Below are 24,541 nucleotides of genomic sequence, written 5' to 3'. Positions count from 1 at the left end.
AACTAACTATATATAAAACAAAGAGTGTCATCTACAAAAATGCTTAATATATACTATATATATTTTTTTATTTTTGTAGAAAAAGAAACGTTGGAAAAACACTGACAGGGCAATAAAAATAATAGTAATAGTAACTTTAAATTTTACAATAACAAATGTAACTCTCAATGTGCACCAAACAATAAAAGTATACAGAATCATATACAAATAGTAACATATGTTCCTGTGACTCAGTGGTACAGCATTGTGTTAGCAGCACAAAAGGTCATTGTTTCAGTTCCCAGGGAACACACATACTGATAAAAAAATAAATGTATAGCCCGAGTGCACTGTAAGTCTGCTAAATGCATAAATGTAAATGTGACCTCTGTAAGCATGAGATGCCGTACAACCTCTTACTATTCAAAGTATAACTTTCAAATTCAAGGTTTTGGAGTCTAAAAAAGAAATTAGTATTTAAAAGATCTCTATTAAAAGTGCTCTTATTGCTCTTGCTGGTCTGAATTATTCAACACATTTCACTCGAAATAGAACAACTGTAGATTACCAAAGAAAAAAAAAAGTATTTAACATTTACTTTTAGAGCACAGTTAAACACACTGATATGTACTGTCTATTTGAATGTCGGGTGAGAAATGCAAATAAGTTTCCAAGAACATTGTTGCACAGATGTGGGATCTTGGCTGGTGCTCTGGGGGAATTTTAAAGCTCCACATGCATTAAGTGCTTGTTCAGTACTGACGCTCGTGCTCCACTGTCCTTCTGTCTCTGTTAAGCCTTGAAAAGCCTGATATCCTTCATCACTTGGTGTGACGCTGCCATCATGCAGAATAAAAGAAGGATAGAGTGGATTTGTGTAGGTGATAAGATTCTTCATGATACACTTCTCATCAGCACCAACATCATCTGAAATGTTTATATAAACATCTGCATCATTTCCTTTTTCCAAAACACTGAAGCACTGATATAGTTTCTTATCCTCATGAAGGTCCAGTGTTGGGATCTCTACATGGATCGAGGAGAACTTCAGAACAGATGGAGGCAAAATATGATCCTGTTAAACATGAGAGAAAAAATAAGGGATGTATTTTGATCATCATTATGATGAATTATTAACATTATTGATTTTTTGCAGGATTTTTCTCCCACCTTCTCCTCTCCAAGATTGGCATCTAGTTTTGGCTTGGAGATTTTGTCCCACCAATTCATCTTCATTCTGTAATGAAGTAAAGTGTGTCAGAGCTGAATTTGTCAAGGATGCATGAAGGAATAGCAAAAATGTAAAAAGTTTTGTTATCGAATGATGGAAAAACACAAAACAGACAACTCACCTCAAAATGCAGAAGAAGATAACACAAATGATGATGATTAAACCAACACAGAGAGCTGGAATCACTATTTTGGCTATTTCATTTGGGGATGAGGCTGTAAAACATGTATAAATTGATCTGGATTATCTAAGACTATTAACACAGTCACAATAATGACTTTGAGACAAATATAGATAGACTTACATGTGGTGAACTCAGCTGGTGTGCTCTGGTCACTAGATATACTATGATCATTATAGCCTGTGCTCATTGTTGCTGTCAGAACGTAGTTGGTATTTGGCTGGAGATTTTTGCCCACAATTTCAAAGGATCCCACAGTGTTCGGCACCGTCTTGGATATCTGTATGAACAATGTTTTTCTTTTTAGTTCTTTATAATACATTAATATGTGAATATGTGTATGAAGGTTCATATGATCTATTTATCATATATCATCTTCCTTACCTTTTCAAGTTCTCCTTTGATGCCAAAAGTCAGATTTATTTTCAAGTCTTCCAAAAAATGACTTCCTCCCAGTTTATACTGATCATCCCAAGTTACATAAAAGTTTCCATTTTCAGTCTTCTGCACTGATAAGACTGGAGTTTTCGGTTTGACTACAGAAAACCACAAACACATATGTAAACGTGAGATAAGGTCGGATTAAACTTTTTAACTTCTTAAAATCATAATTCTAGAACTAAAAATCATGTGAATTCTACAAATCTAACAGAAAAGGATTAACAAGAACTTGTATACAACATTTATACTCACTGAAGTCTTCAGTCTTGGATGTTTTGCTTAATAAAACATTTGATCCTTCCAGAAGTGTAGTAGTGAAGTTTTCTTTTGAAACAAACTCTTGAAACACTTTAATTCCGCACTCACATTTGTCACTGTGATGACTTCTATTAAAGATGCATGTATAGTTTTTTAAGCTGCAATTTAAGAGATATTTATGTCAGCTGATTGCTAAATGAACAGCAATGCATTTAGTTATAGAGGAACTACAGATCTGTACAAACACTCACATATTGGACACATTTTGTGTGACGTTGAGCTTGTATCCAGAGCAGCTTTTGAGACGGTCAGTGGAGAGACTGCATTTAATTTCTTTCTCATAGTCATTAAAACACTTTAAGTCCTCCTCTGTGGGCTCTACAGTGATTGGAAAATAATAGACTGGGTGAGATCAAAGTCCCTTTAAGGCAAGTGATGTCACTCGGCGGCCATCTTTAAAATGCTTATCGGGCATGCAAGTGCAGCTCCTATCTTTGAATGAGGAAACATCAAATTCTCCAAAACTGTTCACTAAGTTTACGATTACATTTCATATTTGAAATCACCAATGAAATCGGACAAAAATGGTTAAACGGTAAAACACTGTAAAAAGTATAAAGGATCGATGTGTCAAAATGAATTTTGAGGAGAACAAGTAACAATTCATGTCTAAATAATAATTTGTGATCATATTAATGAATTTTAAATGACTAGTGGTATCTCAATCATCAGGTTTTCTCGTTTAATTTGATATATAATATTTCACAGCATTTTCACCACTGGATAACACAAACATGAGGCTACACATAAAATAACAACAGTATACTGTAGTTACATTTGACACAACTGTGACATACACACACACACACACACACACACACACACACACACACACACACACACACACACACACACACACACACACACACACTCTGTTTTCAGAGTTTAGAGACTGTTTTAGCTTATGCATTTGTTCTACACAAAAGTATGAAGCTTACCAAAACAAAATGCCTGGCAGAAGAGTGTGAGGAGGATCTGACTCAGAAGAACAGTGCGAAACATTGTGACCGAGCTGTAAAACACACAAACAAACAAACAAACAAACAAACAAACAATAAATAAGTACGATTTCTTTTGACCGATGGTTTAGAACTAAAGGATTTTTAAATTAAATTTACGGTTTCACTCACAAACACAAAATGCTGCCCAGTTAATGCTCGGTTTAAACCCTGCTCATGACTGTCTACAAAAGACTTGTCTTGCTTAACCGCAAGAGCATCATCGAATCTGCCCACATGTCTAGACAGGACTATAGTATCGTTAGTGTGGCAATTCTTCTGAAGAACTGACTCATTTTTTGTTGCTTCTGCCTGCGTTTCATTTTAGGCTATTTAAGCGATAAGTGAGATTGAAGGCAATTATGGGAAATGAAACAGAAACTGTTACTTTTTAAAAATTATTTTTTTCTTTTATCTTTTATCCAAAGCGACTTAAAAACGAAGACAGTAGAAGCAATCAAAACAAACAAAAATGCAATAATATGCAAGTGCAATGACAAGTCTCCTTTAGCCTAATGCAGTAACGTTACATTAGGTGTATTTTTTGTAGAACAGTAGATAAAATAGAAAATGAATAGGAAACACTAGTAGTAGAGTTTTTAAACAATAAATAAAAAGAAAACAAGTAGAAAGAATAGAAAAAGAACAGAGAAAACTGCAGTTAGAGGCCATTTTTTAAAAGAAAACATGCAGTTAAAAACGCTCTTGGTTACTAACATAACCTCGGTTCACAGTGATGAGGGAATGAGACATTGCTATGGGAATTATCCTTTCCTCCAAATACTACTGAAACCTTATTGAATCATGCCAGTGAAACTGGCCAATGGCGTTCAAGCGCGCGAATATGAGGGGGCCCCCCAATCTATAAAAGGCAGCGCTTGTACGTTATCCATTCAGAATCTTGACAGAAGCAACTTGGAATTCTAAGATCCTGAGCTAGGTGACACGGCAAAAAGAGCAATATCTCGTTCCCTCATCTCCGGGAACCGAGGTTACGTTAGTAACCGAGAGCATTCCCTTTCGAGCCTAGCTTGACTAAGTATGTCAAATTTCATATTGCCGCTCACGTTAGACACAGCTCAGGTGGAGTTAACGCTGGTAAAACAGAGAACATGAAATGGCAGCGGCATCGGCGCCATCACATATACAGACCAGTTGAAGTTTATTAATTTATTATTTGATCTATTATTGAGAACATTATATAAATCAGTGGTTGTGATGCAATGGCTGAGCCGGTGCTCAAATAAGCAGAGTATGATGGTGATCAAGTCCTCAAAGGCATGATAAACGGTGACGATACATCTAGGTTATAAAACTTCGTTAGAGTGTTGGGTGATGACCAGCCTGCCGCCATGCAAATGTCCTGAATAGATATGCCATTTGCCCACGCCCACGAGGATGTGAGTCCATGGGTTGAGTGGGCATGAGCCCCTATAGGACATTCCATGCCCTTAGAGCTATAAGCCAAGGCAATTGCGTCAACGATCCAGTGTGACAGCCTTTGCTTGGAGACAGGCAGGCCTTTTGTGCATCCTCCAAAGCATACAAATAGCTGCTCCGAGAGTCTGAACTGTCTAGAGCGCTCGATATAAGGGCGCACAACACGTACAGGGCACAGCAAGAGTGTATTAAAGGGTTAGTTCAGCCAATAATTTAAATTATGTCATTAATGACTCACCCTCATGTCGTTCCAAACCTGTAAGACCTCCGTTCATCTTCGGAACACAGTTTAAGATATTTTAGATTTAGTCCGAGAGCTTTCTGTCCCTCCATTGAAAATGTATGTACGGTATACTGTCCTAGTCCAGAAAGGTAATAAAAACATCATCAAAGTAGTCCATGTGACATCAGAGGGTCCGTTAGAATTTATTGAAGCATCGAAAATACATTTTGTTCCAAAAATAACAAAAATTACAACTTTATTCTGCTTTTTCTTCTCTTCCGGGTCTGTTGTGAACGCGACTGCTATGACTGTTGACGTACGACGCTGCTGACGTGTTTTCTGTTGCGCCCAATAACAAAGAAAACACGTCAGCAGCGTCATACGTCAGCGGCGTCACTACAGTGTTGTGAACGCGCTCACAACAGACCCGGAAGAGAAGAAAAAGCGGAATAAAGTCGTAATTTTTGTTATTTTGGGACCAAAATGTATTTTTTTAGATGCTTCTATAAATTCCAACGGACCCTCTGATGATGTTTTTATTACCTTTCTGGACGTGGACAGTATACCGTACATACATTTTCAATGGAGGGACTAAAAGCTCTCGGACTAAATCTAAAATATCTTAAACTGTGTTCCGAAGATGAACGGAGGTCTTACGGGTTTGGAACGACATGAGGGTGAGTCATTAATGACATAATTTTAATTTTTGGCTGAACTAACCCTTTTAGCAGGTATAAAGCAGATAGTGTTATGACCTGAACTTTAAATGGAGTCAAAAGCACTTTATGCACATAACCTTTTCTATGCTTCAAGGTGAGTCTGCAATCACCTGGCCCAAATTCAATACACGTGTCATCAATTAACAGCGCCTGCAGGTCCCCAACTTGCTTAACAGATGCCAATGCGAGCAGGAGCTCTGTCTTGAGGGAGAGTGCTCGCAAGCTGGCTGATTGCATGGGCTTGAACGGAGATCCCGTCAGAGCTTCAAGTACAAGCGCCAAGTCCCAAGTGGGTAGGGTGGAAGGGCGAGGAGGGTTTGATGTGCGCATGAAAGGCTGTTATAGCGACCACATACACTTTCAATGTGGATGGCATACGACCATTATCAAATCGCTCTTGAAGGAAAGCAAGAATTATTGGTATTGGGCAGTTATATGGGACTTCGCCCCACGATATGCACCAATTTGTGAAACTCTCCATTTATGTGCGTAAAGAAGCCTCGTGGAAGGAGCCCTAGCCTCAGAGATAGTGTTCAACACGCGCTGAGGAAGTGCATCTGTTACTGGCAAGCTCCGTTGAGGGGCCAGCCATGAAGGCTCCATGACTCTGGATTTGGGTGCCATATCGTTCCTTGTGCTTGAGAGAGGAGGTCTCTCTTCAGTGGAAGAGTCCACGGGGGGCTTCCAGCATCTCCACTAGTTCTGGAAACAATGGCTGGTTGGGCCATTTCGGTGCCACTAACAGAACAGATTCCCTTTCCTCCCTGATTTTGCAAAGCACACGAGTCAGAAGTTTAACTGGAGGAAAGGCATACTTGTGTACTTTCGGCCAGCTGTGAGCTAGTGCATCCACTCCCAGGGGAGACCATGTCAGTGAATAAAACAGCAGGCAGTGAGTGTTCTCCCTTGATGCGAACCCTGCCGAATACACTCCAAATCATATTGACTGTCAAAGGGTGTAATCTTCACTCTCCGTGGATCACCCCTTCCCTCGACAGTAAGTCTGTGCCGTGATTCAGGCATCCGGGGACATGAACTGCCCGGATGGAGAGGAGCTGTTGATGTGCCCAAAGAAGAAGGTCTCTTACCAGCTGCAGCAGCGGCTGCAAGCTCACACCCACTTGGTGATTTATAAATGCTACCACTGTCATGTTGTTCGTACTCATGAGAACGTGACGGTGGAGAATGTCTGGGAGAAAGCACTTGAGCGCTAGGAGCTCCAGACAGTTTATGTGCCACAACTTCTCTGTTTCTGACCACTTCCCCAAGGCTGATCTGCAGTTGCATACGGCTCCCCAAACCATGCTCGATGCATCTGTTATAACAGTCTTTCTCCTGATCACTTGGCCAATAGGAACACCCTGGCAATACAGTGTCATATCACGCCAAGGGGTCATTGCTTTCAAGCAGTCGCGCGTTACTCGCACGCACAAGTTGCCCGCACGCCATGTGCTCTGTGGCACCTGACTTTTCAGCCAGAGCTGAAGCGGTCGCATATGTAGAAATCCTAATTTGCACACTGTTGAGGTGGCAGCCATCTGGCCGAGCGTCTTCTTAAAGCATTTCAACGGGGGAGAGTGTCCTAGCTTGAAGACTGCGTGAGAGCTGATCAATTTTTGTGTGCGCTCCTCCGACAGACGCGCTCGCATATTGATTGAATTCAGCTCCACTCCTAAAAAAAGAGATGCTCTGGCTTGCTTTTTTGCATTTTCACAGTCAGCCCTAAGCTCTGAACATGAGCGAGAAGTCTGAGCTTGTCGCTGAGCAGCACGCTCTCTGATTGCGCTAAGACTAGCCAATCGTCAAGATAGTTCAGGATGCGTATTCCACTCTGCTTTAGAGGAGAGAGAGCAGCATCCATGCACTTCGTAAATGTACGAGGGGCTAGGGATAAACTGAAGGGTAGGACCGTGAATTGACGTGAAGTGACGGATAACTCGCCGTTGGGGGGAAGGGGGTTTAATACCACACGAATGTGAGAGTGAGTGATGGGTGAGAGGGGAGTGAGAGGAGGAAAATTGCCCTGATATTGAAGTGAGTTTTGTACTTTTTTTGACTTTATTTTACTGCATAGTGGAACAGTCAAAACACAAACATGACAATCGTTCTTGCTTCCCACAGCAGGCAGGGGGCCATGGTGAAGACACACAGCGGAGCGAGCAGACTTGTTCAGTGGCTTGTCTTTGGCGCTGAGTGCAGCTTTCCTCCTCCGAGAGACAGCATCAGGAACTCGGCTTTGATTCCGGAGCCGGTGGCCTGCTGTCTCTGTCAGGGCGGGGCCTCTGGTTCTTGGAGCCCTGACGGTGCTTCGGCCACGGCTGTCTTGGCCTCACCGCCGGCTCATGTTCGCGCCGAACTGCGCTGTGCTGAGGAGGAGCGGGAACGCGCAGGAGGGTTTGCGCCAGCGCGTTTTGGCAGGAAGTGGCTAATGGCCTTAGACTGTTTCTGCGCTTCAATGAAGCGCTCCATAAACATCTCCACCGCCACTCTACAGAGACCCGATGGATTCACGGGTGCGTCTTTCAGCTCTGTCAGGGTAAGCCACAGTTGACGATCCAGCACCACAAAATTACCCATGTTGCGGCCGATCGCACGAGCTGTAACCTTCGTCGCTCTGAGGGCCAGATCCATGGCACATCAGAGCTGTTTAAAGACTTCAGGGTCTGGGCCACCCTCATCCAGAGACCTGAGAAGTTTGGCATGACACACCTAGAGTATCACCATGACATGCAGTGCTGAAGCTGCCTGGCCTGCCATGGAGAAAGCATTGCCAGCGAAGTTTGCTGTGGCGCGGCAAGGTTTCGAGGGGAGAGACACGTTGTTTCTCATTCTCCAGTTCACCACTTGTGCACTCGACTGGTGAGCAGCAATGTTCCCTCTAAGCTGCGCGCGAGCACGGCCGCGCACTTCTTCCACCGCTGCCGCGCAGAAGAAATAATGTGCCGCGCACACGCATAAATGAATTGGGAAAGCTATTTGCGAAAGCGAATGAATTGCAATGCTCGGGTAAACCGCTATAGAGTTGATATCACGATAGAGTTAGAACCGGTGAATGCGGTTTACAGTTTCATAGAAAGGGAATGATGTGTGCCAAATGAGTCTCTGTTGAAACCGAATATTTTAATGGTTGCGTAGCCTACGAAATAGCTCAACTCGAGAGCCGACGCAAACGCAATGACATGTGAAATAAAACGTCATCATGTATTAAAGAAGAGTGGCTTGATTAAGTGCTGGAAACAGCGGATGATGGGCACAGAACGGTAACAAAACTCAGAGACATTTACAGTCACACAGGTGTAGTGTGCAAACTGTACATCATAGGGATGTTTAGATAGCTATAGAAGACCTGACGTTCACGTTTTTTTTAACTTACAGATCTCAGTTTAAATGCTTCAGTTTCTATTCTATTCTATTCTATTCTATTCTATTCTATTCTATTCTATCAGTTTAAATGCTTCAGTTTGTTTTGATATTATATTATGTTAGGCCTATATTATAAACCTAATAAATAATTGACCTTGTTTTTTAATGGAGTCTCTGCTCATCAAGGATGTATTTATTTTATCGAAAATACAGAAGAAAAAAACTGTAATATTGTGAAACATTATTGCAATTTCTAATATTGGTTTCCTGTTTTAATATACTTTAAAATATAATTTATTCCCGTGGAGCAAAGCTGAATTTTCAGCATCATTACTCCAGCCTTCAGTGTCATATTATCCTTCAGAAATCATTCTAATATGCCGATTTATTATCAGTGATGAATCTGTTGTGCTGCTTAATATTTTTACTTTTTTTTTATTTTTTTATTTTTTTTTGGAACGTTTTACTTTTTTCTTTGATTCTTAGATTAATAAAAAAGTTAAAAAGAACAGCATTTATTCAAAATAGAAATCTTTTCTAAAAATATGTCATTATTATTATCACTTTTTATCCATTTAACACATTCTTGCTGAATAAAAGTATTAATTTCTTTAAAAAAAGAAAAAAAAATACTGACCACAAACATTTTAGTAGTGTATATTGTAACACAAAATTTCTATTTTGAATAAACACTGTCCTTTTTAACTTTTTATTTATCAAAGAATCCCGAAAAAAATATCACAAGTACCAAAAAAAAAATTATGCAGCACAACTGTTTCCAAAATTGATTATAAATCAGCATATTAGAATGATTTGTAAAGCATCATGTGACACCGAAGACTGGAGAAATGATGCTGAAAATTGCTTTGCTTCATAGGAATAAATTATATTTTAAAGTATATTAAAATAGAAAACCTTTATTTTAAATTGCAATAATACTTCACAATATTATTTTGTGAAATAATAGTCAATATTTTTATCAAATAGATACAGCCTTGATGAGCATAAGAAACTTATTTAATAAACATTATTGATTCCAAACTTTTGAATGGCAGTGTATTATACTGTATATATATATATATATATATATATATATATATATATATAATATATATATATATATATATATATATATATATATAATATAAAGTTTTTCTCAGGTAATCTAAAATGTACATCATTTAGTCACGGGTCAAATTAAATACAAATAGCACATTAAAGTTAAAAGTTACACACTTTTTTTTTTGTGCGCACTGTACATGTCTGGTATAAATAATGTTTTTGCACAGGTGGCCGAAATGTCCGCCCAACAGAGAAAAGTTTTGCTCAGCAAGAAAAAAAATTAGAGGGAACATTGGTGAGCAGTGTGTTCCACAACTTCGCTATTTCGTCATGCACCTCCAGGAAAAAGGGGCTGGGTTTTTCGCAGGGTGTCTTTTCAGCCGCGGTCCGACTGGAGGTAACACTTGTCCAGACGGCTTCTGGCCGGCTAGGCAGGAGGCGCCCATTTCAAACCGAGCTCCTTGGTCAGGATGCTTAGGAGCTCAACATCACTATAATGGAGGTCCCCCCCCCCCCCCGTCGCTGCCATGGGGCGCAGTGTAATCCAGTGGGCTGTTGGACCACTCCTCCCTCGCAGATGCTGCTACCGAAATCGCCGATAGACATCATATCCCGTGTGCTGGGGGAGGGGCGGATATCAGCGGTCATGAAGTGCACTGGAAGGGGATCTGCAGCAGGGGGATGAGGAGCGCATGGGCACTGAGCCGGCGCAAGCTTGTCACCTGACCTGGACAGATCCACATCGGAAGTGTAAGGATGAAAGAACCTGAGATACTTTGATCTCCTGAGAAACAGACAATACAAACATACACGTGTCACGGTAGGAAATCCATTGTTTCCTCCGTGTCATGTTTTGTGTTTGTTTTTGTACTCACGTAGTCTCCATGTGCTCGTTTGGTTGATTGTTGTCACCTGTGTGTTGATTGTCTCGCTCCAGCTGATCCTCATCTCCACTCAGCTACATATACTCACTCATCTCTCTGTCTGTTGTCAGATCCTCATTCATGTCTCCACTTCCTAGTTGGATTACCGTCTTCCGTGTTCGTGTGCTGGATTGTGTTCGTGTGCTGGATTGTGTTCGTGTGCTGGATTGTGTTCGTGTGCTGGATTGTGTTCGTGTGCTGGATTGTGTTCGTGTGCTGGATTGTGTTCGTGTGCTGGATTGTGTTCGTGTGCTGCGGATGTGTTCGTGTGCTGGATTGTGTTCGTGTGCTGGATTGTGTTCGTGTGCTGGATTGTGTTCGTGTGCTGGATTGTGTTCGTGTGCTGGATTGTGTTCGTGTGCTGGATTGTGTTCGTGTGCTGGATTGTGTTCGTGTGCTGGATTGTGTTCGTGTGCTGGATTGTGTTCGTGTGCTGGATTGTGTTCGTGTTGTCGTCTTCGTGTCAGTGTTCCGGTCTGTTCCTGGTTTCATCCATTGACCGTCTTCACCTTCACCATCGACTTCACCATCCAGCTCTTCTCACGCCACCGTAGACCTTCGTTTCCATTGCCTACATTCTGGACTCTGATTTCAATAAACTTCTTCTGATTGCCTGCAATTGCTTCCTCCTCTTTTACAAGCCGTCACAACACGGGCATCTTCGAGACACCCCACAGAGTGGAGGTGCAGGAGACCTCCTTCCCTTCTGGCCATTTGTTTCATTTTATATCCCTTCACCCATGCTTCCTTCTACTCAATCTGCTCAAAATGATTACATGAAAATGTCAATGCAAGTGAACTAACACTCGTGTCTAGTATCATTTGAAATGTCTCAGTGCAACTACAATGGTCTCAATCTTACAAAAGTAGATTAGAAGATAATACAGATCCTAAGTGTCAAGAGATATTTTGATTACTGTGATGGGAGTGCCCTTTCCCAGGGTCCTCCATGTTTATTACCTTCTGTTCCCTTGGAGTTGTAAACCACTCAGGTTTGGGACCTGAGTTAATGCAAATTCCAATTGTTAGTTTCTGTCTTCATCTCGGGGGATGTTTGTCTTGGTCTGAGGTATTTAAAGGATTGCAGCAAAAGGATCAGCGCGATTCTGTAGCCAGAAAGCACGTAGTGTGGTGTGTGTCTCTTCACTTCATACTATGTATTTTCTAAGGTCAGGTATGCATATTTTACTTTTAGATTCATCTTTGAGAATTTGATGTTTTTGTATTGACATGATTTGATATGTTTGAATTGGGTATATAATTGGCAGAATACATATTTACCTGACTGATAATAAATTGTTACATTTGATTTTATTCTGTTTTACCCTGAAATTATTGACTCTAGTAGATTATGTTGTATCCTTGTTAGCGACATGAACACCCGAATGAACTAGTACAATAATATTAAAGAATAAATAGAATAATCAAATGTGGGAATAATAATAATTAGAGACAGACAATCAACCAATTTGCCTTTCAACCTAAATTCGAGGTCATACTAAAATGGAGTCAGATTAGATAATTAAATGGAGTCAGATTTGAGTTTAACCTAAACTGAATAACTCTACGCGCTGAAAAGACCGAACACGCAGGAACCTTCAGCCAGCACCGGATACCTTCCTTGGACCGTGTGCGTGGACCTTACAGAAGCTTGCAGCACTTTACTCCTTGGCTTAAAAGAGGCTGCAGAGGAAGAGCGCGGTAGAGCTATTTGGGCGAGTTCATCGCCCTGGACGATAGCCACACGGAGCCTGAGAGTCCGAAGGCCCATATCTCCTCAATGGGGGCAGTCCGAACCCCCAAATCAAAAAATCATCTGTTTGACAGCACAGTTACTGTACACAGGCTGACACTAACTGTCTATGAACTGACCTTTTGAAGAGTAAGCCATTGTCCTGGTGATGATAGCAAAACAAAAAACATTAGTATGAATAACAAGAATAGTTACTGTACATGATCCCTACAGGCATTTAAAGTGACACTCCACCAAAAACCAAATATTTTCTCATCATTTACTAAGATAAACTTGCTTTATATAGACTTACTGAGATGGATTATTTATCTGAAAAGCTTTGTTTGTGTTTCACAGACGAAAGAAATTCATTTGGGATGGCATGTGATCATTTCAATGGGTGATGCATCCTTTTAAGGCACTTTTCAACATCTTACTGTAGAAACTAAACAAACTAAATTCCAGGCATTGGCTCTGAGTCTGAACAAACAATGAACAAAGTTTGCATGATTCTTATTATTACTAGCCCCATTTTCAAATGAATAATTGCTGACATTACATGCAAAAATGAATTCAATGTTTCAGGCATGCACTTATTATTTGCAAAAATCGCTTCTTACCAATTCACTTTTTTCATACTGGTCATCTCAAGTTACATTAAAGTTTCCACTTTTCAGTCTTCTGCACTGATAAGACTGGAGTTTTCGGTTTGACTACAGGAAACCACAAACACATATGTAAACGTGTGAGATAAGGTCGGATTAAACTTTTTAACTTCTTAAAATCATAATTTTAGAACTAAAAATCATGTAAATTCTACAAATATAACAGAAAAGGATTAACAAGAACTTGTATGCAACATTTATACTCACTGAAGAAAACATTTGTTCCTTCCAGAGGTGTAGTAGTGAAGTTTTCTTTTGAAACAAACTCTTGAAACACTTTAATTCTGCACTCACATTTGTCACTGTGATGACTTCTATTAAAGATGCATGTATAGTTTTTTAAGCTGCAATTTAAGAGATATTTATTGTTATGTTGGAGTAGTTCAGTTAGCTATTAAACATGAAGCACACACGGCTGAACGGATAATCTCTTTACTAGTTCTGTGTCACTTACCCACATGCATGAGCACACAGCAGACAAAACTTAACCCCCTCGTAAACCCGAAAACCAAGTGGTAGAACACAACATCCCCCCCTTCAAAGAACAAAAACTGTGCTCTCTCAAACTATAGCTAGAGGAAATGACTAAACACCTAAGCATTAAAGTCAGTGATAAAGTCCTTTAGGTATGCGGGACGAGCTCTTGCTCGAATCGGCCGACTCTCAGTTACTGTTGACTGCGGCACCTCTTGGCCCTCCTGATTCTCATCAAGTGCATGAAGAGGTTGAGGCCCCACAGCTGGTGGAGATTGTTGCGGGACCACCCTGACAGGGGAACCTTGATGCACCCAGCCTGCCCATGGTTGTACTGGTCCCAGTGATGGTGGTGCAAAAGCCGAGCTGTGTGTTGGTCCTCCACTAGGCTTCCTTGCCTGTGAGCACATGTTTGCGTTGAAAGGGGTTGGCACTTTCCGCAGTCAAAGTTGACATTTATTCGCCACTGGTTTGAAGTTACGGCAGCTTTGGCTGCTGCCCAGGTGTCACCTGAGGCTGCAGCTGACAATTCCTGTGGTCTCAGTCTGTCCAATGGAAAGTCCATCTCTCGGCCAAGCATGAGCAGAGCAGGAGAGGCCTGAATGGTGGTGTGCTGGCTAGCTCTGTAATGCATGAGCGTTAAGTTGAGTGCTATTTGGAATGTATACCCCTGGGCCTGGTATGCACGAATACCGTTCTTAAGGCTTTGATTGAATCTTTCAACCCCACCATTTGCCTGGGGATGGTAGAGTGCGGCATGGAAATGCTTAATTCCTTTACTGCACAGGAAGTTGGAGAAGTCTGCAGAGGTAAACTGCGGCCCATTATCAGTAGTGATGGCACGGGGCATGCCCCAGCGAGCGAACAGACTCTCCAGTATCTGAGTGATGGTCTGTGTTGTCATTGTCCCAGCTGATATTACCTCAGTCCATTTAGAATGGAGATCATACACGACCACCAGAAAGCGCTGATGGTGGGGAATGCCATGGCCATGAATTTCCCCACAGATGTCAAGTTGAAGGTGCTCCCATGGATGAGATGGCCATGGAACTGGCTGCAAAGGGAGTGAGACTTGTTGTCCAGTCTTTTAACTGAGTAGACATGGTTCACAGTCTCTGACCAGTCCTTCAATGTCATGATCAATGCCTGGCGACCAAACCAGGTCTCGGCATCTTTGCTTAAGCCTTACGATACCCAAGTGCCCCTCATGCGCCACTGATAAGACGCGTGCACGCAGGCTGTGTGGCACCACTGTACAAAGGCCTCTAGAGACACAAACATCGCCCCGATATGACAGTTCATTTTGTACCTTAGCAAAAGGTTTTAGCTCCTCCGGCACCCGTGCTGGCCATCCTGAGCGTATATATGTGCGCAGTGTTGTTAGTGTGGGGTCACACTTGGACTCCCTCTGCAGCTGCTCCAAGGAGACCGATTCTTGCAGAGGTGTGTGTAGCATCTGAATGAGGTCTGGCTCCATGTCATCATTTCCTGGCGAGGCTGCTGGTGTGGGTGCATCAATTGATTGAGATAAGAGATCAGCAACCACGTTCTCCCTCCCTGGCGTGAACTTGAGTTGGTAGTCATACTGCCTTAGATGCTCACACCATCTGTGCAGATGAAGGGGTTTATGACGTGAGCCAGAGGCCGACAAGAGTGTGGTCAAAGCCTGATGGTCCGTGCGGAGGGTGAAATGCCGACCATAGAGGAAGAGATGCCATCGTTCAGTTGCCCAGACACAAGCAAGGGCCTCGCGTTCACCTACAGAGTAGCGCTGTTCCGTGGGGGTCAAAGCTCTGGAGGCAAATGCTACAGGTCTTTCCACTCCATCCTGCATCTGCGACAGCACTGCTACCAGTGCCTGTGTGGAGGCATCACAGGTGACAATAGGCTGACTGTCGGGATCGAAGTGAGCTAAGACAGGAGGTGTGGTAAGCTGGGACTTTAGTGTTCGAACGGCCTCGGAGCACGCACTAGTCCAGTTCCATGGCTTCTTCTTTCTCTAGTAACTGGCGAAGGGGTGCCGTGGTTTAGGAGTACTGAGGCATGGAATGAAGGTAATAGGCCGTCATGCCCAGTATCGCCTCAATATTTGACTGAAGAGGGGCGATGCCCCTAGACGTGAGGCGGTACCCAACGAAGTCTATGGCTGAGGCTACAAAAGTGCATTTCTCTCCATTTAACGTAAGGTTATGTGCCATGAGAGCACTGGCCACCCTGCTAAAACAGTCGTTATGGGTCTGGACATCTGGCGCATGGACTACTATATCATCCAGGAATACTGCAAAATACAGCCAAAATAGTGGTCATTACCTTTTGAAAGCAACTGGGGCGGAGCTGAGGCCAAACAGCATACGAGTTTATCGAAATACCCCAGCGTTTGTGACGAATGCTGTGAGGCCTCTGCTAGAAGGGTGAAGTGGCACCTGCAGATAACCTTTGCGCAGGTCCAGTTTTGAGAAGACTGTTGAGCCATAGAAGTAAGCGGTCAACTCAGCTGTGGGTAAGGGGTACTTGTCTGGGATAACTGCCTTATTTACAGAGCGCAGGTCAACACATACTCATATTCCTCCCGTTTTTTTTTTTTTTTGGCAATGACCAGGTTAGAAATCCAGGGAGATGCATTGACCGGCTCAATAACTCCCATGTCCAGTATCATTTGAAGCTCCGCAGTAACTTCTTCCCGCAGGGCTAGGGGAATTCTGCGCAGGGGCTGTATGACCGGCCGCACACCAGGGTCAACCAAAGGCCTATGGGTGAATGTTTTAAGGCAGCCCAGTCCGTCGAACAGCGATGGCCATCTCTGTTGCCAGGTGGAGGTGACATGGTAGATATCATAGCCCTTTTCATCACGAAGTGTGAATCCCGAGCTTGTAAATAGATAGATCAAGTCCCAGAAGGTTGGCTCCCCCCTCAGTAATGTAGAAGGGAAATGATGGCAGATGTTTAGAGCCGTAACGTCTTGAGACCCGGAGAATCTTGGAGCTGTCATAACCACAGAGGTAAGTGCAGAGCTGTTGTAATGGTAGATGTGAGAAAAACTTGTGATACGTACTGGCATTAAGCAATGATGCCGCTGCTCCCGCATCCATCAGAAGTGGAAGGCTTACCTCCTCCAGCAGCACAGTACATGTCCTAAAAGCTGCCTGGCCAGCTGATACATGCCTGATCTCATCTAGTCATTACGGACAGGTGAGGGTCTCCTCCGTGCTGCTGATGTAGCAGGAGCCGACCGGCAAAATTTTTTTGATTTTTTTTAGACACTTCCTGCATGTCTGTCCACGTGCAGGGCAAATTTAACTGGAGCCACAGTTGCCACAGAAGCTCAAACTGCGTTGGTTTCTCTGTAACTGTGCAAGCTGCACTGGAAAACCTACATTGTTATCTTCAGTCTTTTCTGTGGGTAAATTGCTGTGGCCTGAATGGCAGGAAGATCGCAGCTGTTGTGTGGAAACGTCCACAGGGGGGCGCGCATCAGCAAGTAGTGTGGAGCATTCCAGAGCGGCCTCCACAGTGCAATTACAACTGCTTGGTTTAGTGTCAATTCGTCAGGTTCTAACAACAGTTTTTCCCGAGTCTTGTCACATAGTATGCCTTCAATAAACTGATCAGTAACAATCTGATCTTGAAGTGTTGCATGAGTGCGCCATGTCACGCAGATTAGTCACGTAATCTTGCATGGACTCACCCGGTCGCTGAAGACGCTTGCGTAGTTTATATCGGCGAAGTATTACTCGCTGTTGGCCCGTGAAGTGGTGTGCGAGAAGAGCAACCGCTTCCTCATACGTCTCAGCTTCCCCGAGCGCACAATATGTTCTCTGTCCCTCTGCCCTGAGGCAGTGACGAAGCAGAGCAATTTTCCTCCGATCTGGTATGTCATCATAGTCCATGGCCTCGAGATACATCAATCCAACTCGCCCATGGAATAGGCGGTTCACCAGGCACGGGTAAAAAAGGGGCCAGCAGTGGTAAGCTAAACTCAGCCATCCTTGTTGCCAATGTTATGTTGGAGTAGTTCAGTTAGCTATTAAACATGAAGCACACACGGCTGAACGGATAATCCCTTTACCAGTTCTGTGTCACTCACCCACACGCATGCGCACATAGCAGACAAAACTTAACCCCTCCGTAACCCCGAAAACCTAGTGGTAGAACACAACATTTATGTCAGCTGATTGCTAAATGAACAGCAATGCATTTAGTTATAGAGGAACGACAGATCTGTATAAACACTCACATATTGGACACATTTTGTGTGACGTTGAGCTTGTATCCAGAGCAGCTTTTGAGACTGTCAGTGGAGAGACTGCATTTAATTTCTTTCTCATAGTCATTAAAACACTTTAAGTCCTCCTCTGTGGGCTCTACAGTGATTGGAAAATAATAGACTGAGAGATCAAAGTCCCTTTAAGGCAAGTGATGTCACTCGGCGGCCATCTTTAAAACGCTTATCGGGCATGCAATTGCAGCTCCTGTCTTTGAATGAGGAAACATCAAACTGTTCACTAAGTTTACGATTAAATTTCATATTTGAAATCACCAATGAAATTTGACAACTGTATCATAAATGTTGTTTATTTTGCTCAAATGGCGTTAAAAAAGCTTATTTTTCAGGCTAGATCAGCCAGTGAGCATGTGCAGTCCTAGGCGCACTTCTCAGAGCGCTGACTGTTTCTATAGTAACCGGGACACTTCTAACGGCAGCTGCAGTGACACACTGACTTTACAGATTAGCGACTGGCTCTTTTGCTCAGAAGGTGGGGCTTCGTTCAATAGAGCGGCCATATTGAGTGGGGGAACTATGACATCACTTTGTATGAGGATCGGCTGTTAGCATCGCACTGGTTTCTTTGACAAAATGGCAATGGGATTTTTCCATAGGCTTTTGGATTATCGCAAAAAATAAGATCTGTGTTCAATCATAGTTCATGAAACGTACACAATTTGTCCATCAAGATAATCTTCACAAAATAATATAACTTTTAAGAATTTTGAAGCCAAAATAAAAGTGGCAGAATTTAAAAGCTACATTTTAAACGAACTACAGCACCACGGTCGCTCGCCTTCAACGTCACCACCACCACGCTCCTGACAACTTTTTAAACTTATTTTTAACATGTTCAGTGAAAAGGATTTAGTCTGTATATGAATTTTAATCCATGCTACATGAACCTTTTCATATAAACTGGAATAAATACAAAACTAGAGCCAAACTAAAACTGAAATGAGACATTAGTAATAAATAGTATAGAGAATAAATGAAATAATCATAACTAAAGGACACATGAAAGCATGTATTTCTGATTAATATTAATATTTTAATTATTTCGTGTACTATTCAATACCATTCTGGTGCATTTAATCTATTAAATAACAGCAGAGTGAGACAGTTTTTGAATATGGTAAGATTAAACTTATTTTAGTGAACAAAGTACCACATTTCAGCTATCGTTTTGTTAGGGTGGGTACACAAAATGTTATTTTATCCTTGCTTCTAGAAAATCCTTAAGCTTTCTAACAGCTTCATGTGGCCGTAAACATTTAATTTTAACGTGTCTTTAAGCACAATGCATGTTAAAGTTTCACTTTCACCACGACTAAGCCGGTAAATATGGTGTTTACATGAATAATCATATGAGTTTACCTTATGGTCCAAACCCAGAGTCTCTGCATCAGCAGGAAAGCAATAAAACAAGCATCTTACATCCTAAGACTAGTGTTGCATTTCAGGGCAAAGCAAAAAAACATTATCGAACAACAATATAAAATGCGGGAAACTATTAATTTGTTATTCTACAAATAATTGTACTATAAATTATACACTATGATTGGAAAATACTGTAAACTGATAAACTGTTCGGCGTGATGATGTTTAATGTCTCCGACAGCACCTGTAGTCCTAGTTAGCAACTCGTCAACAATTATCTTTTTTAAGAAACGTAATATTTTTTTAAAAAAATCAAGAGTGGGGTGTAACTGCTGTTTTATGTTGTAGAATAAAACGTGAAAGTATCTTGAGCTTGTGAGAACCACGGACCTTATTTTAGGGGATTTAAACAAACTCCCATTCAAATACCCATTGACCCATTGGAACTGGAAGTGCTAAAATACTAACTCACTTCCGGGGTTTTGCCTACAAAGTGACATCATAGTTACATCACTCTATTGAGCATTGCATTTTTCCCCATTAAAAACTATACAAGTGACACGTCTTGGGTATTCTATAGTATTCGGTGAGATCACTATCACAGATGACCACAACAGAAGTTGCTTTACAAAAGTAAAAATGGTTTAACGGTAAAACACTGTAAAAGTTGTAAAAAAAAAAAAAAGTTGTAAAAAGGATCCATGTACCAAAATGAATTTTGAGGAGAGCAAGTAACAATTCTTGTCTAAATAATCATTTGTGATCATATTAATGGATTTTAAATGACTAGTGGTATCTCAATCATCAGGTTTTCCCATTTAATTTGAAAAATAATATTTCACAACATTTTCACCTCTGGATGCCACAAACATGAGGCTACACATAAAATAACAGTATACTGTAGTTACATTTGACACATCTGTGACATACACACACACACACACACGCTCTGTTTTCAGAGTTTAGAGACTGTTTTAGCTTATGCATTTGTTCTACACAAAAATATGAAGCTTACCAAAAACACACTGTAAAACACACAAACAAACAAACAATAAATAAGTATGATTTCTTTCAACCAGTTCGTTGCTCTGTTGAAAAGTAAACAGTTTACAACTGAAGGATTTTCAAATTAAAATTATGGTTTCACTCACAAACACATAAAATGCTGCCCAGTTAATGCTCGGTTTAAACTCTGCTCATGACTGTCTATAAAAGTCTTGTCTTGCTTAACCGCAAGAGCATTGTCGAATTTGCCCACATGTCTAGTCGGGACTATCCACCTTTTTCTTCTAAGCGGAAGTAAGCCTATGGGTGAGACTTCCGGATCATTAACCGTTATAGGTAAATAACAAGGAGAATAAAAACGTGCAGTAAACGGTAAAACAGTTTGCACTACAAACCAATGTGTTCATAATTAAAGTAATACATTGAAATAATATGATAAGACACACCAATTTTCGATATCAATCAGTAAAACAAACTGTTTTGTAAAGCTAAAAATAGCTGGATGCAGATGAAACCGGAAGCCAGACCCACAGAATTTACAAATGGCCGTGCCTATTTTTATGACAAGAAACATCTCAGTTACATATGTAACCATGGTTCCCTGAATAGGGAACGAGATGCTGCGGTGACGTCACCATATGGGAAAACCTCTCGGTGTGATGAATGTCTGAAGCCCTATACCATCCCTCCAATTTCATTGGCCAAATAGCAATTGGCACCGCCCTACGCATGCGTACGCATAGTATACCTGAGTGCCACGCGCTATTTCACTCAGATTTCACATGAACTGAGAAAACGCTATCAAGATACGGAATGGCCGGGACCGCAGCATCTCGTTCCCTATTCAGAGAACCGTGGTCACATACGTAACCGAGATGTTCCTATTCATAGGTCACTTCGATGCTGCGGTGACGTCACCGTATGGGAACCCTATACCATAACGCCTGACGTACCTGAGATAGCTGCAATCCAAGGAAAGCATCTGCTCAAGCGGAGAGAACCCGGGAGCCAGGAGCCATCCTCACATCCAGACTGTAAAACTTGACAAAAGTGCTCGGTGAGGACCATCCTGCTGCAGCACAGCTATCATCCATGGAGGATCCACTGAGAAAAGCCTGCAATGAAGCCACTGCTCTTGTGGAATGAGCTCTAATTCCTAAGGGCGACGCGAGTGCACCCGACTCATAGGCTAAAGATATAGCTTCCACCAACCAATGGGACATGCGTTGCTTTGTGACAGCATGGCCTCTATTTTTGTGTCCAAAACAGATGAACAGCTGGTCGGACTCATGCCATGGAGCTGAACGATCAACATATTTCTTCAGTGCTCTGACAGGACAAAGACTCAGAGCTTCTAGCCCCGCCTCTGCAGGGGAGAAAGCTTCCAAGACCACTTGCTGAAAGTGAAAAGGGTTCGAGGCAACCTTAAGGACATAATTAGGCCTCGGTCGCAGCAATACTTTCACAAACCCTGTTGCAAAGTCCATGCACGAGGGCGAAACAGAAAGAGCCTGTAAATCCCCAACTCTCTTGAGGGAGGATAAAGCCACAAGAAGAACTGTCTTTAAATCAGGATTTTTTCCGATACAGTTTCCAAGGGCTCAAACTAATGCCCTGATAGACCTTGCAACACAATAGATAAATCCCATGATGGAACTCGCACAGGGCGGAAAGGCCTCAGCAACCGCGAACCCTGCATAAAGCGAGAGACCAGCAGATGACGGCCCACTGAAGTACCATCTATATAAACATGGTTAGCTGAAATGGCTGCCACATACACTTTAAGAGTGGCTGGTGTTACTCCATCTGAAAAACGGTCTTGAAGAAAATCCAGTACTGAAGCCACGGGGCACTAAATTGGATCCATATTACGAATTCCACACCAGGCAGTAAACAGTTTCCATTTAAAAGCATTTAAGTGTCTCGTAAAAGCTGCCCTAGTGTTCATTATAGTACTGGTAGTTTCAACTGAGAGACCGGGAAATATTAACTCACTCCGCTCAGAGGCCATGCCCACAGCTTCCATAGGTCTGGCCTTGGGTGCCAAATCATTCCTCTTGCTTGCGATAGTAAGTCCTGTCTGAGGGGAATCTCCCACGGAGAGCCTGCTAGCATATTGACCAGATCCACAAACCACAGCTGCGTGGGCCACCAGGGAGCCACCAACAGCAGCTGCTCCACTCTGTCCAGCCGTATCCTGAATAACACCGCTGGAATTAGTCGAATTGGAGGAAAAGCATATAAGCTGGTCCTGGGCCAATCGTGTGCTAATGGGTCCAAGCTTAGGGGCGTTGGAGGACTTAGGGAGAACCATAGTGGGCAATGAGTAGTCGTGCTCGATGCAAATAAGTCCACTTTCGCTTCTCCAAACACTCGCCATTTAAGGCTCACCGTTTGGGGGTGCAACCTCCATTCCCCCTCCTCCAGGCTCTGTCTCGAGAGCAAATCCGCTCCGAAGTTCAAGTGCCCGGGGACATGAACCACTCGGATCAACAGAAATCTGTTCTGAGACCAAAGAAGAATATTCCTTGCCAGCCTGTAAGGGGGCGAGAAAGTAATCCTCCTTGATGATTCAGATATGACACAACTGCTATGTTGTCTGACCTGATTAACACATGACAGCCGATCAGCAGACTCGAGAAATACTGGAGAGCTAGAAAAACTGCCAGCAATTCCAACCTGTTTATTTGCCAGCCACGTTGTGTCATCATCCATACTCCGTGAGCTGGGCGCCCTTGACAAACAGCTCCCCAACCCGTCAAAGATGCGTCCATCGTGACAATCTCACGGCAAACACAAATCCCCAACCGAACTCCAGTTCGAAGGAATTTGGCTGACATCCAAAGTTTTTTTGACATAACACACCTCCGTGTCACCGAAATCGTCTGATGTGGGAAACAACGGGTGAAATCTTTTGGCTTTTCGTCCACCACTGAAATGGGCACATGTAAAGCAAGCTCAGACAGATTACAGGGGATGCTGCTGCCATTAAACCCAAAAGTCTAAGGCACAAACTCACCATCACTGAGCGACCTACTCGGACTCGAGTCCGACTCGAGTCACTATTCTTTGGACTCGAGTCCGACTAGAGACTCCATTCTCTGGACTCGTGACTCGACTTGGACTCGCGGACTGATGACTTGTACTTGGACTCGGACTCGAGGATATATAAAATCGGACTTGAGCATTCATCACGTTGTTTTTGACTAAATATGTTATAAAAAAAAAGTTATATAAGGTGTTACACTTTTCCTGTTTGGTGCCCAAGACTGGCCGGGATCTTTTTTTTTCCCTCACAGACACTGCTACCGCTCGCTCTCTTTGCTTGACAACACACTCACTGACGTCACTCACTTTACGCTCGTGCATGTCAGATCAGATTACATGATTTTTTTTGTCTGTTGCAATGGTCACTGTGTCAGATGGATGACGCAATTTTGACTCCTAAAATCCTGTGGTGTCGTGAACAAGAAACATGTCAGACTAACGTTACACGTTGCTTTCTGACCAGTCGCGTGCCGTCACACACACACACACACACACACACATTCACTTGAACACATACAAACGAACTCACGCTAAATCATTCGGTCACTCACACACAAACACTCTCTCTCTCTCTCTCTCTCTCTCTCTCGGCATATCGTATTGATTTTTACATTTTAAGTATCTTTAAAATACAGTGTCCTGTAAAATGCACGTTTCTTTTTTTCGCTGAGTGTATTTCTGTAATACAGTGTTAAAGGATTAGTTCACACAAAAATGAAAATTTCCTAATCATTTACTCCTCCCAATGCCATCCAGGATATCCATGGCTTTTTTTCTTCAGTGGAAAATAAATTATGTTTTTTTAAGGAAAACATTTCAGGATGTTTTCTTCATATAATGGACTTCAATGCCTACCAACTCAATACATTTTATCAGTTCTTTGAAGGTCCCCGAGTGGAGACATGTAGGCACTGGGAGCTCGAGACTCGACTCAGACTCGAATACGGGACTCAAGACTCGACTCGGACTCGAACACTGGGGACTCGAGACTCGACTCGGACTCGAACTCTGGTAATGGTGACTCGACTTGGACTCGACTCGGACTCTTCTCTGGTGACTCGGACTTGGACTCGGACTCGAACACTGGGACTCGAG

General features: G+C 42.4%; 1 protein-coding gene across 2 annotated transcripts; it reads right to left on the bottom strand.

Moving 5' to 3' along the window:
* Window positions 1-51: 51 nt before the first annotated feature.
* Window positions 52-20,613, bottom strand: LOC109054693 (interleukin-4 receptor subunit alpha-like). Of its 2 annotated transcripts, none has more exons than XM_042720063.1 (9): window positions 20,545-20,613; window positions 3,089-3,162; window positions 2,342-2,468; window positions 2,085-2,248; window positions 1,776-1,927; window positions 1,515-1,671; window positions 1,332-1,425; window positions 1,150-1,216; window positions 52-1,054 (listed from the first exon to the last, which is right to left on the bottom strand). In XM_042720063.1, exons 1-9 carry the CDS (start codon window positions 20,550-20,552, stop codon window positions 614-616), a joined length of 1,284 nt encoding a protein of 427 aa, XP_042575997.1. In that variant the 5' UTR covers window positions 20,553-20,613; the 3' UTR covers window positions 52-613. The 2 variants fall into 2 exon arrangements, with proteins under 2 accessions (XP_042575997.1, XP_042575998.1); XM_042720064.1 differs by lacking the exon at window positions 20,545-20,613 and adding an exon at window positions 3,281-3,437.
* Window positions 20,614-24,541: the final 3,928 nt, after the last annotated feature.

The sequence above is a fragment of the Cyprinus carpio genome, chromosome B3 (genome assembly GCF_018340385.1).
Source record: "Cyprinus carpio isolate SPL01 chromosome B3, ASM1834038v1, whole genome shotgun sequence".
In the NCBI taxonomy this organism is placed as follows: domain Eukaryota; kingdom Metazoa; phylum Chordata; class Actinopteri; order Cypriniformes; family Cyprinidae; genus Cyprinus; species Cyprinus carpio.
This window is presented reverse-complemented; position numbering and strand designations above follow the sequence as displayed.

Coding starts and splice junctions, on each gene's coding strand:
- LOC109054693 (XM_042720063.1), bottom strand. Junction 2,249..2,341: donor ACACAAAATGTGTCCAATAT/GTGAGTGTTTGT, acceptor CTTAAATTGCAG/CTTAAAAAACTATACATGCA. Junction 1,928..2,084: donor ATCCAAGACTGAAGACTTCA/GTGAGTATAAAT, acceptor GGTTTTCTGTAG/TCAAACCGAAAACTCCAGTC.